General features: G+C 40.6%; 1 protein-coding gene across 3 annotated transcripts in view; it reads left to right on the top strand.

Annotated features, from left to right (window-relative positions):
- The window catches only part of camk1b (calcium/calmodulin-dependent protein kinase Ib), a 30,807-nt gene that overhangs the window by 2,662 nt on the left and 7,616 nt on the right, over positions 1–20,529 (top strand). For 2 of the 3 annotated variants that reach the window (XM_079340769.1, XM_079340770.1), the window contains 2 exons: positions 2,338–2,413; positions 16,427–16,558. In XM_079340769.1, the coding sequence (XP_079196895.1) occupies positions 2,379–2,413; positions 16,427–16,558 (167 nt within the window). In that variant the 5' untranslated portion in view covers positions 2,338–2,378. Of the gene's footprint in view, positions 1–2,337; positions 2,452–16,426; positions 16,559–20,529 lie in introns of all 3 variants that reach the window. The other variant, XM_079340768.1, reaches the window with a different exon arrangement.

Here is a 20,529-nt window from a genome sequence, read left to right as displayed (position 1 = left end):
AAAACCGACCGATCAGACATAAAACATAAAAATGAAGTATTAGTTGGCACAGAGGATATGTTGACCTACATTAGATCATTTTTCAATGAACACACTAAGGGGGAAAACAACATGCTCTGTAATGGATCTTCATTTTGCAAAGAAAGACACTGGTGTCAAGTTAAAGATGGAAACTGCAATAGAGTAACAGTCTGCTTCATATTGTTTTTGTCTTCTAGCTTTTGGAACTGAGGAACAAATGCTACAGATTACTGGCACACCTTTTGCACATTTTTCACTGGACTTCCTCTTTACTGCTTCCCCTCAGCACTTTACTTTGCATGTTGCTGTTTCATGCCTAATTAAGCATTACTTCCTTTACTTCAGTTGCTTTAAATTGTATGCAAAACGCAAAGGACGAAACAATGAATTTCTCAGATGTTTGTTGAACTGTAAGCTTTAACCTTATTCTCTTGGTTATATTTTCCCCCAAGTTGTTCTCATATGCAAACACGTTGTGCCCCCAGTAAGAGGTAGCAAGTGTTTGGATTTCTAAATGAGTGTGTTTGTGTATTAATACAGCACCTCCTCTCTGGTCATGCAGAGCCATACTGGATCACATTACTGCCTCTTGTGTCTTCTTCTTATCCATATTGAACAGCCGCACACCACATTCTTTAATACAATAACACACTGCAGCCAGACATCCAAATGAGCAGGATGAGTTCAACCTTAGCTCCCACCTGCCTTAACACACCAAAGCAATTTAGAGACTTTCAGATTCCATGGCTGCTCCTTTGGGTTTCCATGACAACAGGTATGAAGCAGTCTCCTGTCATTAGTGAAGGCAGCAAGAGGACCGCGCCGTGTGTATGTGTGTGTGTGTGTGTGTGTGTCTACATCTAGGCCAGTTTTTGCATGTGTGCATCAAAGCAGCTCGAAGACGCTGCTGTGTTTTAATAACATTCATCAGCCGTCAAACACAATTCAGCATTTCAATCTTCTCGATGGTGTTCATCTCAGACAGACAGGCGGTGGAGTTGTCAGACAGGCAGCAGGAACAGTAGAGGAGGGAGGTATGCTGATATGAACAGGGGCTATTTTAGTCCTTCAGGTCTTGAGTTATTGTTGGCACGAAAATGGTTTTAGATGAAGATAAGTGTGACAGAAAGATACTCCTTTAAAGACAGACATCTGCTTTTTTAATCTCCTGAGAAAGAAACGACCAAATCATTCAAATGTCTGTCCTTTTTCTGACTTCACAGGCTCGAGGCTCGTTTGATACCGCAGGCTTGATATTAAATTTGGCTCAGGTGGTGCAGCTTAGTTTTATCACTTCACTCAAGCCGCAGTAAAGTCATGCAAACGTTACAATCGAGCTGACAGGCTCATGAATATTGCTTCCGTCTTGACAGCGTCCCTTTCAGACAGATCTTAAAGTTTCAGTCACACTTCTTTCACAGTGCTGTTATCAAACTAAAGTATGCACCGGGGGAAAACCGGCTTGCTTGTTGTTACTCAGAACTTGTCAACCTTCGTTATGTGACCAGCATCCGCAGCCTATAGCACATAGAAAGTGGACTAAGCAGGTCTGACAGCTCTGCTGGAGAATGAGAAGCACTGTATTTGTTCCTGAACTGGACTCAACGTTTACTTATTAACCTCAAAAATTTGACTTTTAACCTGTATCATAAAGATACCTGAACAGGACACGACTCCTTTATTTAAAAAAACACCTTGTTTTGCAGTAAAGCGGTTAAGATGCGTCCCGATCCTGCACCTCTTGTTATGTGAATTATGTTTGAAAATTGAGAGAAGAAGAAGCAGGGATTGCCTCTGTAACAAACTGACCATATCATGGTGCAACACAGGTCTGTTAGTCCGGCTGTTTGTGAACGTCTCCCTGCTTAGTTTAGTGCAGCTAACCCTATGTGTGAAGAAGAAGAGGAACTCTTTCTTTTTGCGTGATGACATTTCCCAAAAGTCTGTTGTTGGTTTTTTTTAGTCGAGTGATAAATTGTTCACAGCACAAAAAGAGCCTTCACCAATATTCACACGGTGACCACAAGCAGACCTTCTGTTTTATAGTTTATTTCAGATATTTTGTGATTTTCAGGTGCTTTACAAATAACTTGACTTGCCTTACAATATTGGTCACATGTTGTTTTGGATGTCAGCATTACCAGCTGACATCATACACATTGCTGTGATCTAACATTACAATTATTTTTTTGTTCTGTAAATATTGATTTCCCCGTCCATATAACAAGCGTCAGAGCAGCTCTGCATTTTCTGCAGGTGGAGGAGTGAGGCAGCTTAACTGACGGTAATTCCTTCTTTCTTCTCTGTCCTCACCAGCATTGTCTCTGACCGTAACAACAAGAAGATGCCTCTTGGTGATGACTGCCATGACTGGAAAAAGAAGACCACTGATGTAAGAGATCAGTATGACTTCAAAGAAGTCCTTGGAACGTAAGTGTGTCAATGCCAGCAGCGAGAAAACCAACTTGTGCTCCATTTTAGTGTTTTGTCCTCTTCACACTCTGGGAAAGTTTCACTAAAGGCTATTTCTTTTGATATTTTCAGTGATGTATTTATCAAGTATTTTCTGTTCTGTCCGAATTGTTTAGTTTTTACTGTCATGCCAGCTTGTTGTGCGATGACTGGATGTTTGCTAAGGAGTTATTAGTTATGAATTTATACAATCCTTATGACGAGGTTTTTCTTATTCTGTCGTTGTGTCATTGCACACAGCTGATTCATGCCGTGCTGCTCCTGTCAATATTCCTCTCCATAAACATCAACACTCTAACATGATCCTCTTCTGGTGCACGCAGCACAGGTATTCCCAACTTCTCAGGCCATTTTATTTTTTGGTATCAATACAGATGAGGTGGTTCAGTGAGATTCAATCTTTGTTTTGAGAATGACTAAACAAACTCTAAGCTAATGAGACGTTCTCTCTTTGCTGGTAAACATTTATCTAGTGAATCATATTGAGAGCAGGAGGTGTGTGCAGGATGTGACCAGAACACCATTACAGATCTAGTGACATGTTTATTTGGGCAAAAGTCCAACAACTATTTCTCTGTTTGATAGAAAGGATGTTTCCCCCTCAAGTAAACAGGATTGGACGAGGATCCGTGTGTCGAGTCTACTTCTGTGTAAAACAATAGCCCTGCAGTACATTGTGTGTAATAGGATCTTGCTGCAATTATCTTTAGAAGCTCACTATGTTCATTTTTTTTTGTTGACACAGTAGATTTACCTCTCAGACGCAGTGTTACCTACCAAGAAGCGAGCAGTAGGCGGCTAACGCTGCGTGTATGTAGAACTTTAGGAAACAGCTCCATGAAATGAACAACTGCCATTAAAAAAGAAAAAGCCGTATTATGGCCGTCACCTTTGACACTCAAACTGAAAATAAACACTTTACTGAGATAAGAGTTGCAGTCTCGCTGCTGGATTGGATTACATCAGATTTCAGAGTTGTTATGGGAAGCATGTAACTTTCCCAATGTTATAAGTTCATGATAAAAGCATAGAAAGCTAAAATTGGGATTGTTTAGAAGAAGCGCTAAAATTTCCTTCAGCATGACTTCTGTGCCCAAATAATGCTGAACCCCAAGGTCCAGTGAGTCACACTAACCAAACATATCTGTGTTTTTTTTATTTTTTTATTTCCAGCATTTTTATCAATAGATCCAAACGGACTTAAATTCACCGCTTTTGCTCGACAGCAGCTCCTGCCTGTGATTGAGCTGCTAGATTTTTTTGTGTTTATGTCTGCATAGCTTACAAGTGTCAGACGTATTGGAGGGGTGAGTGTGTTTCATTCTCTGAAGTAGATGATTGTTGGCTGCGGCCTGCAGCTTGTAGAGCCGTGTGAGGGAAGCACATCTGTCTGCCTCAGTGTATGATCGTACTTGGCTTGTTACATGACCTTAGCAGCAGCATCAGCGGCACTTCGTAGAAGAGCTGGATACTGAAGAATACAGTCAGAGTGTTTCATTCTGGTGTTTCAAATGTGTCTGTCCAGAGCTGCCATGTTTGTTGTTCTATGTTTGTTGGTTATTAAAATGTGCCTTGAACTGTGTACATTTAAAGGGTGTTCGTGCAGTGTGTGTGTGAGAGAGAGAGAGAGAGAGAGAGAGAGTCAATTGTAGACCCATATCTCATGTGCTGCAGCTCTTAAGCCGAGCATATGATGCAGTCTATTTTATATTGACACAGATGAGAGGTAGTAGTATACAGCTCTTCAGTATGAATGACCAAACTTAAATGTAATTAAGCATTTGCAGCACAGGAACACATTACACAACACCAACAGGTCCACTTCAGTCCCCCCCCCCCCCCCCCCGGATGCTTTCCATCCCTTTGTAATACGTTTGCCCGGCTCTTCCTACCTGGCAGACCATGTTGAACCTTGTTTGTTCCCAAAGAACAAATTACCCTCAAAGTGCCCTGCAGTTTAATACAACTTTAAAGCCTATTACTCTTTGTTATATAATCCTCTGTCATGGATGCCAAGTGTCATAAGATAGGATGTTTATTCAAGGCGTGCCACTTTTTACACACCCATATCCTTGTAGGTCCAGGATGAAGCGGTCTGAATCCAACAAGAAACCTACGCTTGTTTTTGTTGAGTTCATGAAACCATCCGTGGGGTCTTTGGGCACCTGATGCAGAGAGAGTTGGAAACAAATGTTGTAGTCCCCAACTGGAAAAGAGTCGAAACCTTTGACGTACTTAAACCATTGATTCAAAGTCAGTCACAGCACTTGGAAGGACCCTCACCCTCTTTTCTGTCTCGATCTGTACTGCACGCTTTGAAGAGGCAAACCTCTCACTGTCCTCTCTCCGGGTTTTCCACCTGCCCCCTGTCGGCAGCTGAGCTTATTTATGAAGAGATCAGCAGCTCACAGCATCATTCAGTTGCGTGCCACAGTCATTTACCATTACTGGATTGTTGTCTGGGTAACAACAGCAAACACTTTCTATAATGGACTCAAACAGTCACTATGGAAACAAAGTTTTATTTTTATTTTGCTATTAATAATCCACCACCGGGTTGACATGCGTGCATTGTGCTTGACGAAGACTCGCTCTCTGTTTTGTGATGTTAAAATGGTTCTATAATTCTTCATCCAAAGTTTATCACGGATTATTTTGGTTCTTTGTTTAGACTTATTTATACATTTTTCAGTGTATGATTATCCCTGACAAATAGATGTTGTATTTGAAGGCTTCTTTTGAAAAGAATGGGCACTAACACCAGAGGCATGTGTGCAAATGTGCACTGAATCTCCAGCTGCTGCCCCATGATTTTATAATCAAAACAGATGGGCTTTAATATTGCACAAGCCAGAATCAACTTTCACCGCAACCAAATTAAATCCTCTTTAGCTGTCCTTCTTTTCTCATTTCTGTGACTCGTGTTAATCTATTCCTCTCTCTCTCTCTCTCTCTCTCTTTCTCTTTCTCTCTCTCTCTCTCCCTCTCTCTCTCTCTCTCTCTCTCTCTCTCTCTCTCTCTCTCCCCCCCCCCCCCCCCTTGTTTCCCAGTTTTTATTTTTATCTGTCCAACCCACCCAAAGCCAAATCTCTGCTGTCTGAAATCCAGCTCCATTTCAGTTCCACCACCCTGACAACCTCTGCTCTCAAAGGAATCCCTCTGACAAACACAAGGACAATGTCTTCATCAATAAAATATAACAAAAAGTCTGAATTACAATGTGTTCTTTCGTACGATTAACGCGCGATCGTACGATCAAAGTTATCTTCACAGCTAGCATTCCTGTAAAAGATAGAGTTTATCTAAATAAAAGCCTGTCATCCATCTGTCTTGTTTGGATTCTCCTGGCTTCCTTCTTTCAGATATTGACTCTCCCTGCACTACATTATGTTGTTGAGTATATCCTCATTAAAACCTGGCTGAATATTGATTTGGTATTTGGACCATTGTTATTGATGTTTCCTTGTAAACGCAGCACTTCTATAACGTGACAGCAGGGTCTTTTGTTTTTCGTTTTTTTTTTTTAATATTCCTTTGCACCGGCTCTCCTTATATATTTCCACCTGGAAAGCTTGCATGACAGATTGCGATCCTTATTGTATTCTGTAACATTGATGCAAATCTAATACTGTCGTCAGCAGTGTTACATTGTAAAAATCAATACAGGAAACAGGCCTGACCTTTTTATCTCAGCTTTTTATTTTCCCTCGTTCCCACGCTCATATGTTTGTCTCCTCAAGACAAACTTCAGATCTGTCGCCTCACCAGCTCAGTTAAAGATGCTTTATTTTATGCATTTTACATTTTCTCCGCCTGACGACTGTGATTCTCTTTTCACGTTGACTCAGCAAGTCTTCCCTCAGCTGTCTAAAAGTGGTCCAAAACACTCTTCCATTTCTTCTGACTGTGTCCCCGCAGGCACCTGGATCTATCTGTGACCTGCCGCTCCCTCACTTGATCCCTCAGGTCTTCTGACCAGGCAGGGTCTAAGAACAAGCAAACTGTGATCGTACCTTTGAATTTGTGGCGCGGACACTCTTTGAACTCTTCCATTGCAGTTCGATCGCAGCGTCATCAGGTTTTTTTGTTCGTTTGTTTTTTGGGGGGGGGGGGGGTTTTGCAAAAGAAGCTTGAGACGTGTTTTTAAAGCTGGCGTATGAACACCTGTTGTAATGTATACAGCCTTTTCCCTTTAGGTTTCCTTTCCTGACATTTCTCATGCCGGAGAGCAGCAACAGGGAGTTCTTTGCATTTCAAGAATACTTTGTCAAACACAGAGTGGATGGAGCAACAAGCGGCAGGGCATGTGAGGAAGTGGAGTGTGAGCCAAGGGGAGCGTGGTGTAATCAGTGAAAATCATTATTGCTGATGGATTGGGCCTGGCCTGTTCCTGTTAGCTCAGGTTTAACAGTGCCCTGGTACTCTGTCCTCTCTGATCGTGTGATGAGCTTTGGACCACAATCGATTTGGGAAGAGGGGTTCATGCGTGAGTGCATGTGAGTGAGCCAGAGACAGGGAAAATGTTTGTTTTCATTTTTTTATGAGCATCTACTGTTACATCATTTATTGTTGGTTTAAAACTTGCTATGTCTCTCTCTCTCGCCCTCTCTCTCTCTCTCTCTCTCTCTCTCTCTCTCTCTCTCTCTCTCTCTCTCTCTCTCTCTCTCTCTCTCTCTCTCTCTCTCTCTCTCTCTCTCTCTCTCTCTCTCTCTCTCTCTCTCTCTCTCTCTCAGAGTCATCAGTTAGCATCCCGCCGTTCATCATCACACATCCTCTTTTTTACTTTATGAAGTATTTCTTGTTGCCTCCGACCACAAAGATAAGATACATTTTAGTGTGGGATATTTTTAGTCGACACCTTGACTCAGGCTGTTTGAAAGTTAGTTGGGTTTTTTTTTGGTTTTTTTTTTACATAAACCGAAAGAGGAACCTTTCGTGTTCCACGTGATCCTTGTCTTCAGTGTTACATTACACTGGTCAAACATAGATGTAGTAAACTATCTGAGGGCACATAATAATAAGCAATATTAAGCATGTGACTATGTGTGCAAGATGTAACTGTGAAGAGCTGAAACGTAGACTCTATCCTGATGTCCAATGCAATGTAGTCAAACAAGGATTGTCAATTGGCTGTTCAATTACTGCTTCTTCTTCTTCTTTAGTTCAGCAGCACTACACGGCGATGTTTGTCTCCTGTTATAGCGTGCACAGCAGTTGTCGTCAGCCGGATTATTTACACAGATTATTTCAAGTCACTTCCTCATCTATTGAGCTATACCATTCCACTGGATGAAGGAGTTTAGTCAGCGAGGGCTAATGGTTGGCTCTGCTCGCAGCTAAGCTCTTCCCTTTTTCAAAGAGTGATTTTAAACTTGAAACTGCTGCATTCATTGTTTTTTCCAGTTTCCACGACTTAACCTGAGGTGAAAATCTCTGGAGATATTGTGCTTGAGTACACCCTGAACAAGAAACCCTGTAGAAATAATAATAATAAAAAACAGGCTGCTAAATATTTGATCAAGAAGCTAGTCAGAGCTCATCTCCGGGAGGCGTCTGACATCCTGTGTGCGATGATGATGAGCAGCAGAGAAACAGTCTTTTTACATGAAACTGCTGATGACTCTGAATCCTTACTGTTAAACTTCCTTTCCTATCTTCCTGATTGCCAGATAGAGAGTAGGCACCCTGCGCTTCCCTCAGTCATCATTCTTCAATGTCATCATGCAAACCTGAAAATTAATTGATGTGCAGACACAGCAAGGAAACCGGTTATGGAAATCGAGGACATTTTCGCCCACACCCCCTCTTCAGTTATACCTCATTTTGATGTTCTTTTCAACGTTCAGCGTTTGTACGCAGAGCCAGAATTAAAGGTTTTCAAAAATGATGATGAACAAAGTCATTCAGAGTTAAAAAAAAAAAAAAAAAAAAAAAAAGGGAAACAGCCACCTTTATGGAGCAGATGAGTCTCCCAGCATGGGAGCTGTCCCACTTCATCTATTTTTCATCTCTCACCATGCTTCTCTCTTTACTAACTCCCCCTCTCTTCTTATCATTTACTACTAATCATCTTTTTTATCCTATTACACGTCATTGTCTCTTCACTGCTTTGCTTTTCTTAGCACTTCTTTTGTCCTTAGGGTTTAACTGTGACTAAGCTGTTGGATAAGACAGAGTTAAGACCTTCCTTCATTATACAGTGCCCTGACTGAGTCTGTCCTTGTAATGCTGTCCCGGGCCGACCATGGCTAAGAATGTACAGGAGTAAGGCCTGTCTCTTCTTCTGTTTACTCGTGTCTTTTCTCTGCATCTTTTCATTCAGATGTGTGATATCATTGGCTATATATATTTATAAATGCCATCTTGGTCAGCTGTTAAGCTATCAGGAGCAAAAATGAGGTCAGCTTTTGGTTCATTTTAAAACCAAATCAGATTCATTACTATAGCAATTACAGTTTATCGGTTCTTTTGAAAAGTGACAACTTGGGACCAGTTCCAATTCCCAGCTCAATCCTGAAAATCCATTCCCACTTATGGCAAACTCAGCCCTTCAGCCCCGGTCTGACCTAATTCAAACAGAAGCCTTTGTCTCAGCTCAGAACAGCTCAGCATGGCAAACCCTGCTCTTCCTGGAATACACACACATACACACACATATATATGCTCACTGTCTGGCCCACTTATGAATCTCCATCTGCTCACAGCAAAATATCCCCTCCAATACATTTTGGTACGCTCACAGGCTTGTCATGTACATCTTCCCACAGCCTTTCTCATTATAATCCCTTACTGCCCGTATCCCCCTCTTGATTAAAAGTTACAAGCTGTCCATGTATCAGAACTGGCTTGAGAACTCTTTCCTGTTCTTTTTTTTATTTATTTATTATTATTTATCTCCAGTGCCCTCACAAATTACTGTTGATTATCTTATTGGTAGTGGGGTTTTTTTTGTTTTGTTTCTTTACTGTGCTTTAAAAAAAAAAAAAATTCTCACTGCAAAGTGGACTTAAACGATGGGAAGTGGGTTCTATTCTGGAGCACTGAAAGTGGCATTGATTGAGTTAAGTGTGCTAAATGGCTAATTTGTTGGCACTTTGCACACGGCCACCTCAGCACAGCACCATCCTCACAGTGGAGTCGTGTTTCCAGCCGCCTGACAGGTTTGCAAGTCCAAAGTTTGCTCTGTATTTGGCTACATTCTGGTTTCCACCAACTCCTGAGGGAAATATTTTAATTCAGCACACTAGATATTATCACATATTAGCAGATGATGCTTAGTAGGTCTGTCAGAGATTAGAGGGTTGGGGGGGGGGGGGGTGTTTTGCATCAAAGAATATGAGGATGGACATATCATAAACTAAATCCAGTCCACGGAACATAATACTAAAACCATAAGCTAACTTTGGCTTAGAAACTATTAAACTAATTCATGTATTTTGTCTTTAATAGAACTTCACTCTACTTAAAGTTTCTGTTATGTTTCTATGCACTTGTGTTGCTTTTTAAGTTGTTCACATTTTGGTTTACAAGTGGGCTGAAGTGTCTGTACAGTTTAGGTAAAGAGTGGGACGAAGGTCGGTAACCCAGTCTAACTCTTTTTTCTCACCATCACCAAACTCATATTTGAAACCAAAACACAAAAGGTTTATTTATTTGATAAGGTATTGACTGATCACTCTTGCCAATGGTTCTCCATGTTGCTCATTTGTCTTCTCCAGTCTAGACTATTCCTCCCCGAGCAATATTTTTGAGTGTGCTGTGGTCTGCAGCCAGAGGACACAGTTAATGGCAGTGAGTCATACCATCACCATGGCAACACTCTTGTAAAGGTATAATTAAGATTAAAGTGAAGAAAATCTGATGAGGAAAGCAATGTGTTATCACAAACTTGATGTGATAATTGGTTCGTAACAAAAAGTTTTCAACTGTAACATTTTCATTTCAGCAACACTCAATGAGGAATGTTTGATACCAAATATACTTTCAGCAACTTTAGACACTACAGAGGCTCCTGTTCTCACTTTGCTTTTTCTTCCACACTAAAACCAGACATCTGGATGTGACACAGCACTGGAGAGCAGACGCTTCTTTCCAACCCTGTTCATGATCAACGCAAAAACGTAGTCCCGTCTCTTCCCCTGCACAAACCTCCCAGAGGCATGAAGCTAGCTCCGTCCCTTTCCTTTCATGAAAACAGTAGACTTGATGTCCCTTCAAGCTATAATATAGTATGTGCAACTGGCAGAAACCCAAGATTGAAACATCTGATCAACTGCTCAAACTGGTATCAAACTGTTAAAATTATATTAAAAGAATTCTACACAAATGCTTAAAATCACACCTGCACATAAGTCAGAGAACACGAGTTTGTCACGTTTGTCCTCTGGTTGCCGCTGAGCATCCAGTTTACTCTGCTGTTTTAATCGTTTGCTTTTTTTTTTTTTTGTAGCTTTTATTTATCCAGGAAAAATCCCATTGAGGTTAAAAACATCTTTTTCAAGGGAGTCCTGCAAAAGTTAAACCCACAACAGCTGCCTGCTGCTTCTTCACACTGGGCTGCTTAAGTCAGTAAATGATAAAGAGTTGTTTTAACAGACACTACAATGCTCAGTCACATCCAAAAAGTGGTGTGACCATTGTGTGTGGTTTTGTCACTACAGCTGACCCCCCTTGTCATATTGTAGTATGCGGTAACTTTGACCATTGGAGCATAAAATCTAGGTTTGTTTTTTACAGTTCTGTGTTTGGACTGCCCACAGAGCAAATATGGTCTTTTTATGTTTTTGGGCCAGAATCACAGTTGGACATCTCTCAGCTCTGATTGGTCCAGATGGTCCTTCCCTATGTCTCTCTGACCTTTCCACAGTTACTATTTTGTCATCAGCTTCCTTACCTTTGTCACCAACGTCTCAGCAGGACGATAGCACCGAAGAGCTGTTGGATAATATGTGAAAATATATCACGGCACAGAGTCGAGGGAAGCTCTGTGTTAGAAAACAAGGGAAGCTCCTTTGCTAGCATAAAAGAAAAAGAAACTGAGAAGTGTTTAAATTCAAGAACAAGTATACAGTTTAAAAACATGACACTTAGTTGTAAAAATTGATGAATATGTGTTTGTTGCTTGCTATGTTCATATTAAAGTGTGTCTGGTTTTGTTTAGGCTTGTGTAGCAGTCTGCTGTGCCATGTGCAGTGTTTGGTTTATGGGAGGGAATGAATGCATGAATGCAAATGAATGCATGATGTCAAATGAATGCATGATGGCATTTAAACTCCTAATTCCTTGGTTTAAAATTCCTTTGATGCACAGAGTGAGTCGTTGTGGGATGCACACATGAAAAGGTTGGTTGCAGCTGCAACACTAAGTGTGTATTTTAAGCAAACAGCTTATTCAAGGATCGACAGGAGACAGACATTATGTCAGGGAAAGAACTGTGCTGCCATTTGAACTCCTTTCAGCAGAGACATTCAAAAAGACTGCCTCAGTATCCACTGTTTGGAGATTTATCATGTAGTTTGTAAAGCAAATGTTGGTGCAGTAGCACAAACGCGATCGCTGGAATATATGATGTTTAATCAGCTGGTAAATATTTACTTTGTTTGAGGCTGCAAGCATGTAAATGATTTTGCTGCGCCTGCCTGTCTTTATTTAAACCTTGTGTAAAGAATTTGCACAGTGGATTACTGAGGACACGCCTTCTGTTTGGATTGTGTCTTTATTGAGAGTTTAGTGGCAGTTGTTGTGTGTGTCTTTACACCTGATGGGTTCATGTCCTAAAGTTGTGATAAGAATGTCCTGTTAAGAACAGGAACAACTCTGTAAACAAAAGTTTATGTATTTTATGTAGATGTCGTTTATAATCCAGTCCAAACCTTGGCTAGGATTAAGCTCTCGGCAAACCTAACACACCTCTAAGCAACATGCAAACATTCATCACAATTGCTGATGCTGTACCGTATTGTGACAGTGGCAAGTTGAAAAAGAAATATTTTGATCCCCCATACACTTCTATCTGAAGCATTGTTAACCTGAGAGTTAATGATGTACAAAGGATGCAACAATTCTTCAATATTCAGTTAGCCAAACCCAGAAAGCTCAGTTACACATATAACACGACTAAGTTGTCCTATTGTAGCTCACAACGCGTGGGCAGGTGCACCAGTAATGAAAAGTACTTGGTTAATAACATCAAGAATGAGTACCTAAGTTGACATGAATGAATAAAATTGACATGACTGGGCAGTCAAGGTTACAAAGAACCTGGAAACATTTCCTTAGGTGGTAAAAGTATGTACATTTAGCACTAATAGGCTTATCTGAACACTAACTATTTTTTTGTATTAATATATTGAACGAGAGGCTAGTACTTTCCATGTATAGACTTTAGCACTGAGTGGACACATAATGAGACGCACAGGTGTGTTCATCTTTGTATGTAAAGAGCTGAAGACTCACACTTTGTTGCTTTACACATTACTTTCAGTTAAGCATGAATATCACTTCATAGGTTTTTTTATTTTAAATTGAACTACCTTCTTTGTAGAATATACCAAATTAAACCTTTAGAAGGACAGGCTGGAATGACAAGGGTCTCAGTCTTAGATAGGCTGAGTTGAAGGTAACATTAATTCATCCCGAAGAATCAGATTCACAGATCCCATCCAGCTAGGCTTAAAGGCATTCTTGTCATCTGGCAGCACAGACAAGAATAGCTGTTTTTTGTCAGCAGTAATATGAGAAATCATAGAAGCAGATGATTACACCAAATGAGATGGTTTTGACAAGAGAAGGGGACCAAGCACTGACCCTTGAGGCACTCCTGGGGATAAGCTGTGCACTTTGGACACTTTACCCTTCCAAAATGCTCTAAAAGAAGAACATGAACCAGTGGTGGGGCAATATACCAAGTTCAGGGAGTGTTGAGAGGAGGATTTTGTGATTAACAGTGTCAAAGGCAGCTGGCAGATGGAGCAGCAGTAGAACTGAGGACTGACGAGAAGCTCTAGCCAAATGCAGCGATTCTGTTGGAGACAGCAGTACAGTCTGGGTCGAGTGGCCCAGACTAGAGCACGGCCGATTCTAATCTCACTAACCTCCGAATGTATCACTAGAATAAATTAACAAAAAGTTAGGGTTTTTATGATAAGCAAATGTTTTAGCAGTAAAACAAAGAATACCATCACCAGCCCGTAGTGATATCACTTTTGCTTTCATGCCCAAAACAAATGTCATCATTGGCAGAAATAGACTTTAATGGAACGTGTCTAAAGTCCCCAGCTTGCAGAATGATCCTGTTTGAAATGATCTTTGTGACTATGAGATACCCTACAGTTTCTCAGAAAAACCTTGGTATTGAACTATAATGTCTCGTGTCAACTGGTGATAGGAAGTAAGTGGCTTCTGCTTCTGAGAGACAATTCTAGATTTAAAAGTTTCATCTGATTGAACACTGAGCTGTAGAAGGAGCGTACAACTTTGTAATGTTGTGAATTAAATTTACCGCGCCTTATAAATCCACGTGCATTGTTTACAAGACACGTCAACATACACGATCAACCAATCGATCAAATGACATCGCTTAAGATTTAAATGAAATGATCCAATCATCTCCGTCCAACATTAAAAAAGGAGAACATTTGTCACACCTTTTCCTAAATTCAGAATGTAAGCATTTGCCACTGGAGTGGGCACAATAGGACTATTAATACACAGAGACACATAAGTTGTTCTTGGATTGTACCAGTGTTTGTGTGAACCGCTGTGTGACACCTCCCCAGAGCCCCGTGGTCTGTCAGTGGGTGCATGGAAAATGTCAACTAAATCCTCCAGATGCTGCAGAGGAATTTGCCGCACTGAAAACCCTCTCAACACAGCTGGATTTCTGCCAAAGCTAATGGCCTTTCTCTCTGTGTCTTGTTGAGATAGTTCCAGGAGGTTTCACTCTCAGGATTTAAACTGATTTTATCAGGGAATAGATTCTGAGTTCTAGACTACACATTATACAACTGTAGACACTGGCATGATGATTGATGGAGAAACCAACTGACCTTAGCTGTTTGCTCAGGGAGCAATTGTAAATACAGCTACAGCCTGAAGTGTACACAGGGCAACTTCATCGCATTTAAACAAAAGTAAACTTTTAAAGGGCTGTGTACACGTTACACAACGGAAAACACACTCTTATTTTCCTTTGAAAGCACCTCGAGGGTTTGCTTGAGGAGAACTTTCTTAGTGCTACATATTAGTGCACCAGTAATGTTCAGGCTTGTACGTTTTTTTTTTTTTTTTTTTTTCATCTCGCAGTTGTGAGATAACAAAGAACAAATTGTTTTATTTGAATGTTCCCCCCCAAAAAAAGATGTGTTGTTTGTAGCCAGCAGACCCTGAAGAGGACGTAACTCATGGAGAAGTTGTGATCTCTGTGTCTCTTCTCTTTTTGGTTACATTGGCACGGGAACTATTGAGGCCTTCCTTCTTTGCAGAGCTGATAAAGTATCAGCAAACCTCATGACTGGACAGTTATGGTTCCTCTCTACCCACACATGCAGCTATATGCGGAAGAAGAGATACTGCTGGGCACAAACTGACAGCTGACATTCAACCTGCCACTCACAGCCTGTCTAGCCGATGTGCGTCTGTATCCTAACATTGATACCAGCATGACTTTATTTTCACATCCTGTAACACTAGTAGTAAACCACATGTTCTGGGGAAACGGAGACGCGCTGGATCATGTCAATACTGCTGAAATTTATTGGTTTTTATGGTTAGATAGTTCTTCCACAGAATCAGATAGAATCTGAGAGCATTCCAAGCATTCCTTTCACAGACAGAAACACTCGCGCAGGAATATTTCTCTCTTCAGTGAGAAGAACTATGGTGCATTTTTGTTGTTTGTGTGACTTTTAAAACCGACTAAATAGAAGAAAAAAGTGTCACGTTGTTTTCAGAACAACCAGTAATGTAAAAAAAAAAAATCAAACCAGACTTTACTCAAAATGAATAATGTCAAAAACACATATTGGCCTCGTAGTTAACAAGCTCTCGGCCCTTGGAGATTCAAAACACAAGCTCAGCTGACGGAACACGTTGAGTTGTAGTTCTGAAAGCAACTTACTAATGTTAGTTTCATATCCTTCTTGTACAGTGTTTCCTCCATGGCTTTGGTGTAATGTTCAGTTGAAACCTAAAATGATGCTTCCTTATAGCGGTTGTGCTGCCTTGGATCTCAAGTGAAGAGAAATCTCTGGATCTCATCCAAAACACCAGAGGTCATAAGAAATGTCTGCTTCTACTGTTGAATGGGTCATGGGAAAATGGCTGAATTTTTATTTATTTATTTATTTTTTGTGTGTGGCCTGTTTTCAATTATTGATTTGAGTTGATAGAAAGACAGGGGAGGATGTTTGTCTTCTTGTTGTTGCTTATCATAGACACAGTGAACATTACTACTCTACTGAGGCATCACACAGAATCAGAATTCTTTTATTGTCATTGTTCCTCTTTCAGAAGCACAACGAAATCAAAAATTGTAGCTCTCATAAAGTAAACCCAAAAAAAACAGTGCATGACAGTACGAAGAGATGAGGTAGTCAATATGTGCAAATGTACACAATTAAAACTGTACACGTTCTCATACAGTATCGACATTGAAACAACAAAGCGTTGGTACCTTGTTTATTCCCTCTGTAAAAAACTTGGGTCACCTGCAACTTCAGTACTTAAGGAGGCTAAAGAAAAATCAGTGGGTTTGTATCACTCACTACCGGAAAATTTAAGCATTTTGATCACAAAATTGAACATCAAAGCAGAAGATTTTGTCTTTTTTCTCCCTCCACACGATGTCACAGAAGCATGTACAGAGCTCTAGAGAAACAGCTGAAGATAAATGGACTGAGGTCCGACTGACTGACCTGTGTGCTTTGTGTTGCAGGGGAGCTTTCTCGGAGGTGTTCCTGGCTGAGGAGAAGAGGACCCAGAGACTGGTGGCCATCAAGTGTATCCCCAAGAAGGCGCTGGAGGGCAAAGAAAACAACATAGAGAATGAAATAGCAGTCCTGCACAAGTAAGTGGACGATAGATTGATCATCTTTAAGCGAGTCTGTCTGCAGCCACACAGCTTTGTAAGTTTAGTGATCTGCATCTAAAATACTAGCCACATGGTTCAATTAAGACGGTACATATTCACCATTGTGTTAAGTTATATGCTAACAATGATGTTATATGCATTGTTGTGCATAACAGTTCTACAAATAGTGGGGTCCATAGTGAACTGAAATCCAGGTTTCTCCAGTAATGGATGTTCTGATCCATGCACTCCACTGTCATATACCTAAGACATCCACACACGTGCATACAGTCACAAACACACACACCGTTGGCCGTTGTCAGCAGAAGACTAACAGGTTTGAAAATGGCTCGCTGAACTTTGCTTTCTTTTTTAGAGTGTTAGAGCAGAAAGGGCAGTAGAAGTAGCCACTACTTTCAGTCCTCCAGACCTGGTGTCATTTTTGTTGTGTAGATATCCATGAAGGGACAAGATCATTGGACTATGAGCAAAAGAAAACAACATAACATTGCCACTTGTAAACCTTGTGGTTGCACACAAAGAGATGATAATGGAATTGCACAACACTGAAAGAGGGAACTAACCTTCACATTGAGAGCATTGTTTTACATGCAGCTCCATTTGCTGAAAAACGTTTGCCTCAACCAGGGGCAATAATAGAAGGAACGGCCCTCTGTGCATCTTGTCCCACTATCGAAGACAAACTAAAACTAACAGCTTAATAAACTGACTCCATCTGACCAAAGCTGTCAATTAAGGTTCAATGTTATGTGGATGTGATTGTGTTGAAAGTGTCCCGTCAATAATGGACCACTTCCATCCAAGTCCTCTCCCCTGTGTGTGAAGTCAGGTTGATTTACATGAGCAGGTTTCAACTTTGAGAGCAGAGGCGCACTGCACAAGCGTGTTTTATCTCGTCCTTTGAACAGGGGCTGCTTTGTGCACTCGCAGCTGCCTTGAAAAAGCTTTTGGGCGACTAATGCGAAGACAAGAACTTCTGCTTTGTGACTGTTAGTTAATATTTGTGTGTATTACTTCAAATAATCCTCTCGCCATTATAATTCGTCGTGCTTGGGACATTTCATAAATTCAAATAATTGCCATGGTGAATATTGTTTTAAATATTAACATGTTTACCTGAATAAACAACAAACCTTCATACCAGGGACACAACAATAAACATTATGAAATGCTTTCTTCTGAGGAATTGGTCCTTTTGTAATATGTTTGAAAACGTCATGTGGATAGGAATTAGATCCTTTTTTTCTAACGTGTAACGTGTGAGTGTCATTAAATCAAAACTTTGAAGTTTTTAAAATTAGTTGAACAAACTATTTATCCATTCACACGCCTTTAAAAAAAACCAGACAGAATTAAATAGCCTTATCCTTTTTTTTTGTTCTCCTAATATGTGTCATGTGCGAAGATGCGCTCGCACCTCTGGAAATACTTTACATTTATTTTTAAAGACAGAAACTGGAGACCTGACGATGCTTGTGATCGTTGAGCTGTTCACACACATCTGTCTCTCGATGTAGGGGATTACAGGCCATGGTGAATATGGCTGATCTGCATCAGGTCCAAAGTTATTTTTAGCACTCTTGTTGCCTGGGTTACAGGAGACACAACTCTTGCCAATATACAGCAATGAGACGGCTATGGTGGAATGAGAGCAGAGTCTGTAAAAAAAAAAAAAAAAAAAAAAGGAGTAGACGGAGGTAGACTTGGATCATTGTGTTGGATTTGCTTTGTCCAAGTTTTCAGACTCATTACTTATTTCAACCCCCCTCCTTAACTCCCCCTCAGCAGGAGCTTCTGGGCAGGGTCAGTTTTGTCTCCTGCTGTCATAAATCACACTTCCAGGAGCACGTCTGAGCAGCTTTGAGTAGGTGTGATCATAAAACACAAATGGTGTTTTCACTCTTTTGGGTTCTCTGTAAGGCTCATGTTATCAGAGCAGTTTTTTTAAAGCACCAGCTGGATCTGACTAATAATCCATCTCAAGTATTAGTATACTAGGAGCTGCTCTGAGGCTGCTGTTGAGTACATGAAAAAACAAAAACGGATTCTCATGGCAGCATTTTACCCACCAGACTCCTGTTTTCAAGCTAGAAAGAGGATCCATCTCAATTAATGTTGGCCTCAGCTCATCGATCCCATTGTTAAAATGGCCATGGGAGCACAGGAAGTTAAAACAAGATGCCTTAAGTGCAAAGTGATATTGCTCCTAATTTCCTCTTAGACATTAAAGATGTGGGATAAAGGCTTTTACTTGTCAATTTTCTTGATTTATCATTCTGTATGTTTAATAAAAGGTCCTACAGAAGTTCTAAAACGCCTCCATTCATCTATAATAAATGTGAAATTAGTTTCAGAGCTGTGGGTAAGAACGGAAAAGATGCTAAAGGACTTTATTTGACAACTAATTGTTCGGGGATAGCTCGGCATTTCTCCAAAAGCTTCCATCAATACACTGTAATGATCTGAGAAACTCAACAGAGTATAGGGTTAAGGATCAGTTGATCTGGGAGTTTCTCCCTGATGTCGGATGAAGTCTTTACTTGCATGCACAGATGAACTCTGCTCTCTCATTTGCTAACTTCTGTTCTGATGAGCTGTGAGAGCAGCGGCTGCCGACAGGGCTCACAAGATGACTCACCAACCATTTCAGCTCCCTGACGATCACCATGACCACCGTGTCCACCGTGGTGTCATTCTCTGCTCGACCTCCTCCTGCACAGGAATCAGATGCAATACCTACCTGTACTGCTTACTTGACCTTCTGTTATTGTGTGTAACAGAGCACGCTGGGACTCATGCGCTGTCACACGTGTCTGCTCACTCAGCAGCTTTAATACCTCATTCAACCTTCAATGGGTCAATCCCTCTCTCCACACTGGGCTAAGCAGATGAATGAAGGTGTCCATGTATTGTGACAAGCTGCACAAGAGTCATTGCCCTAATCCAGCATGAGCTCAGGCTGACACACACACACTTACCTCAGGCTCAGCTCTGACAATTAGCTCTGTGTTGTCTTTGTTTGGTTTGGTTTTGTGTCGTCTTTGTTTTGTTTTGTTTGACTTTGCATTATCTTTGTTTGTCTACCTTAAAGTCTACTGAACCATGTTTGAACATGCTCTCAATGTGTTTACAGTTACACAGAGTCCTGGTACTAAGGTGAAATAAGTACAGTTTTCCACTGAGCAACATTTAGTACCTTACCAACTTATGCCCATGATAAAGGAAATCCACTTATCAATGTTAAAGCACGTTCAAGAATACCCAATGACTTCACATAAAGGACTTCAGAGGAGAAATTTAAATGGCGAGAATCAGAGCTGTGCAGAATGTGTTATTGTTTGATTGCAATGTTTCACACACACGCACACACACACACACACACACACACACACGCATACACAAACCATCATCATCATGTATCTCAGGCTGGCTTTGGTATGATAACAAAGTAAAAATATGTCCAACTGAATTTTTCCCGTTGTGAAATACGTTTTTTTTTCTTCGGTTTTTTACTAAATATGACAAACAATGCACTTAACTTTGCCTAAATAAAGCCTTCTGAAAGCAGCTCACCTTAATCCAGAACCACCAATTAGAAGAATATCCATCCTACAAACACGTTCTTCATGGACTAAAGGTGGAAAGGTTAAATTCATGACTCCACATTAATCATCATGTTAGGGGAAACCAGCACTGCATTCTCACAGGTTTTTTAAAGAGGCTTTTTGAAACAAATATGACACTTCTGTCTACATAGTTTTTTTCTCATCGTTCTTTTAATTGTGTGGTAAACAATTGAATCATTAACTAGCTGCTCACTCATTAGCATGCACGTTAGTAGCGTGTTGTCTCCTCTTCAATCACTAAAAAGCACTTAATGCCTTATTCTGCATAACTGCAAATTACAAATACAAACACAGGCAGTTTTCCCTCAGTAAACGACAAAC

The sequence above is a fragment of the Symphodus melops genome (genome assembly GCF_947650265.1).
Source record: "Symphodus melops genome assembly, chromosome: 4".
NCBI classification, from domain to species: Eukaryota; Metazoa; Chordata; class Actinopteri; order Labriformes; family Labridae; genus Symphodus; species Symphodus melops.
The sequence above is the reverse complement of the archived record's forward strand: the minus strand, read 5'-3'. Positions and strand labels throughout refer to the sequence as shown.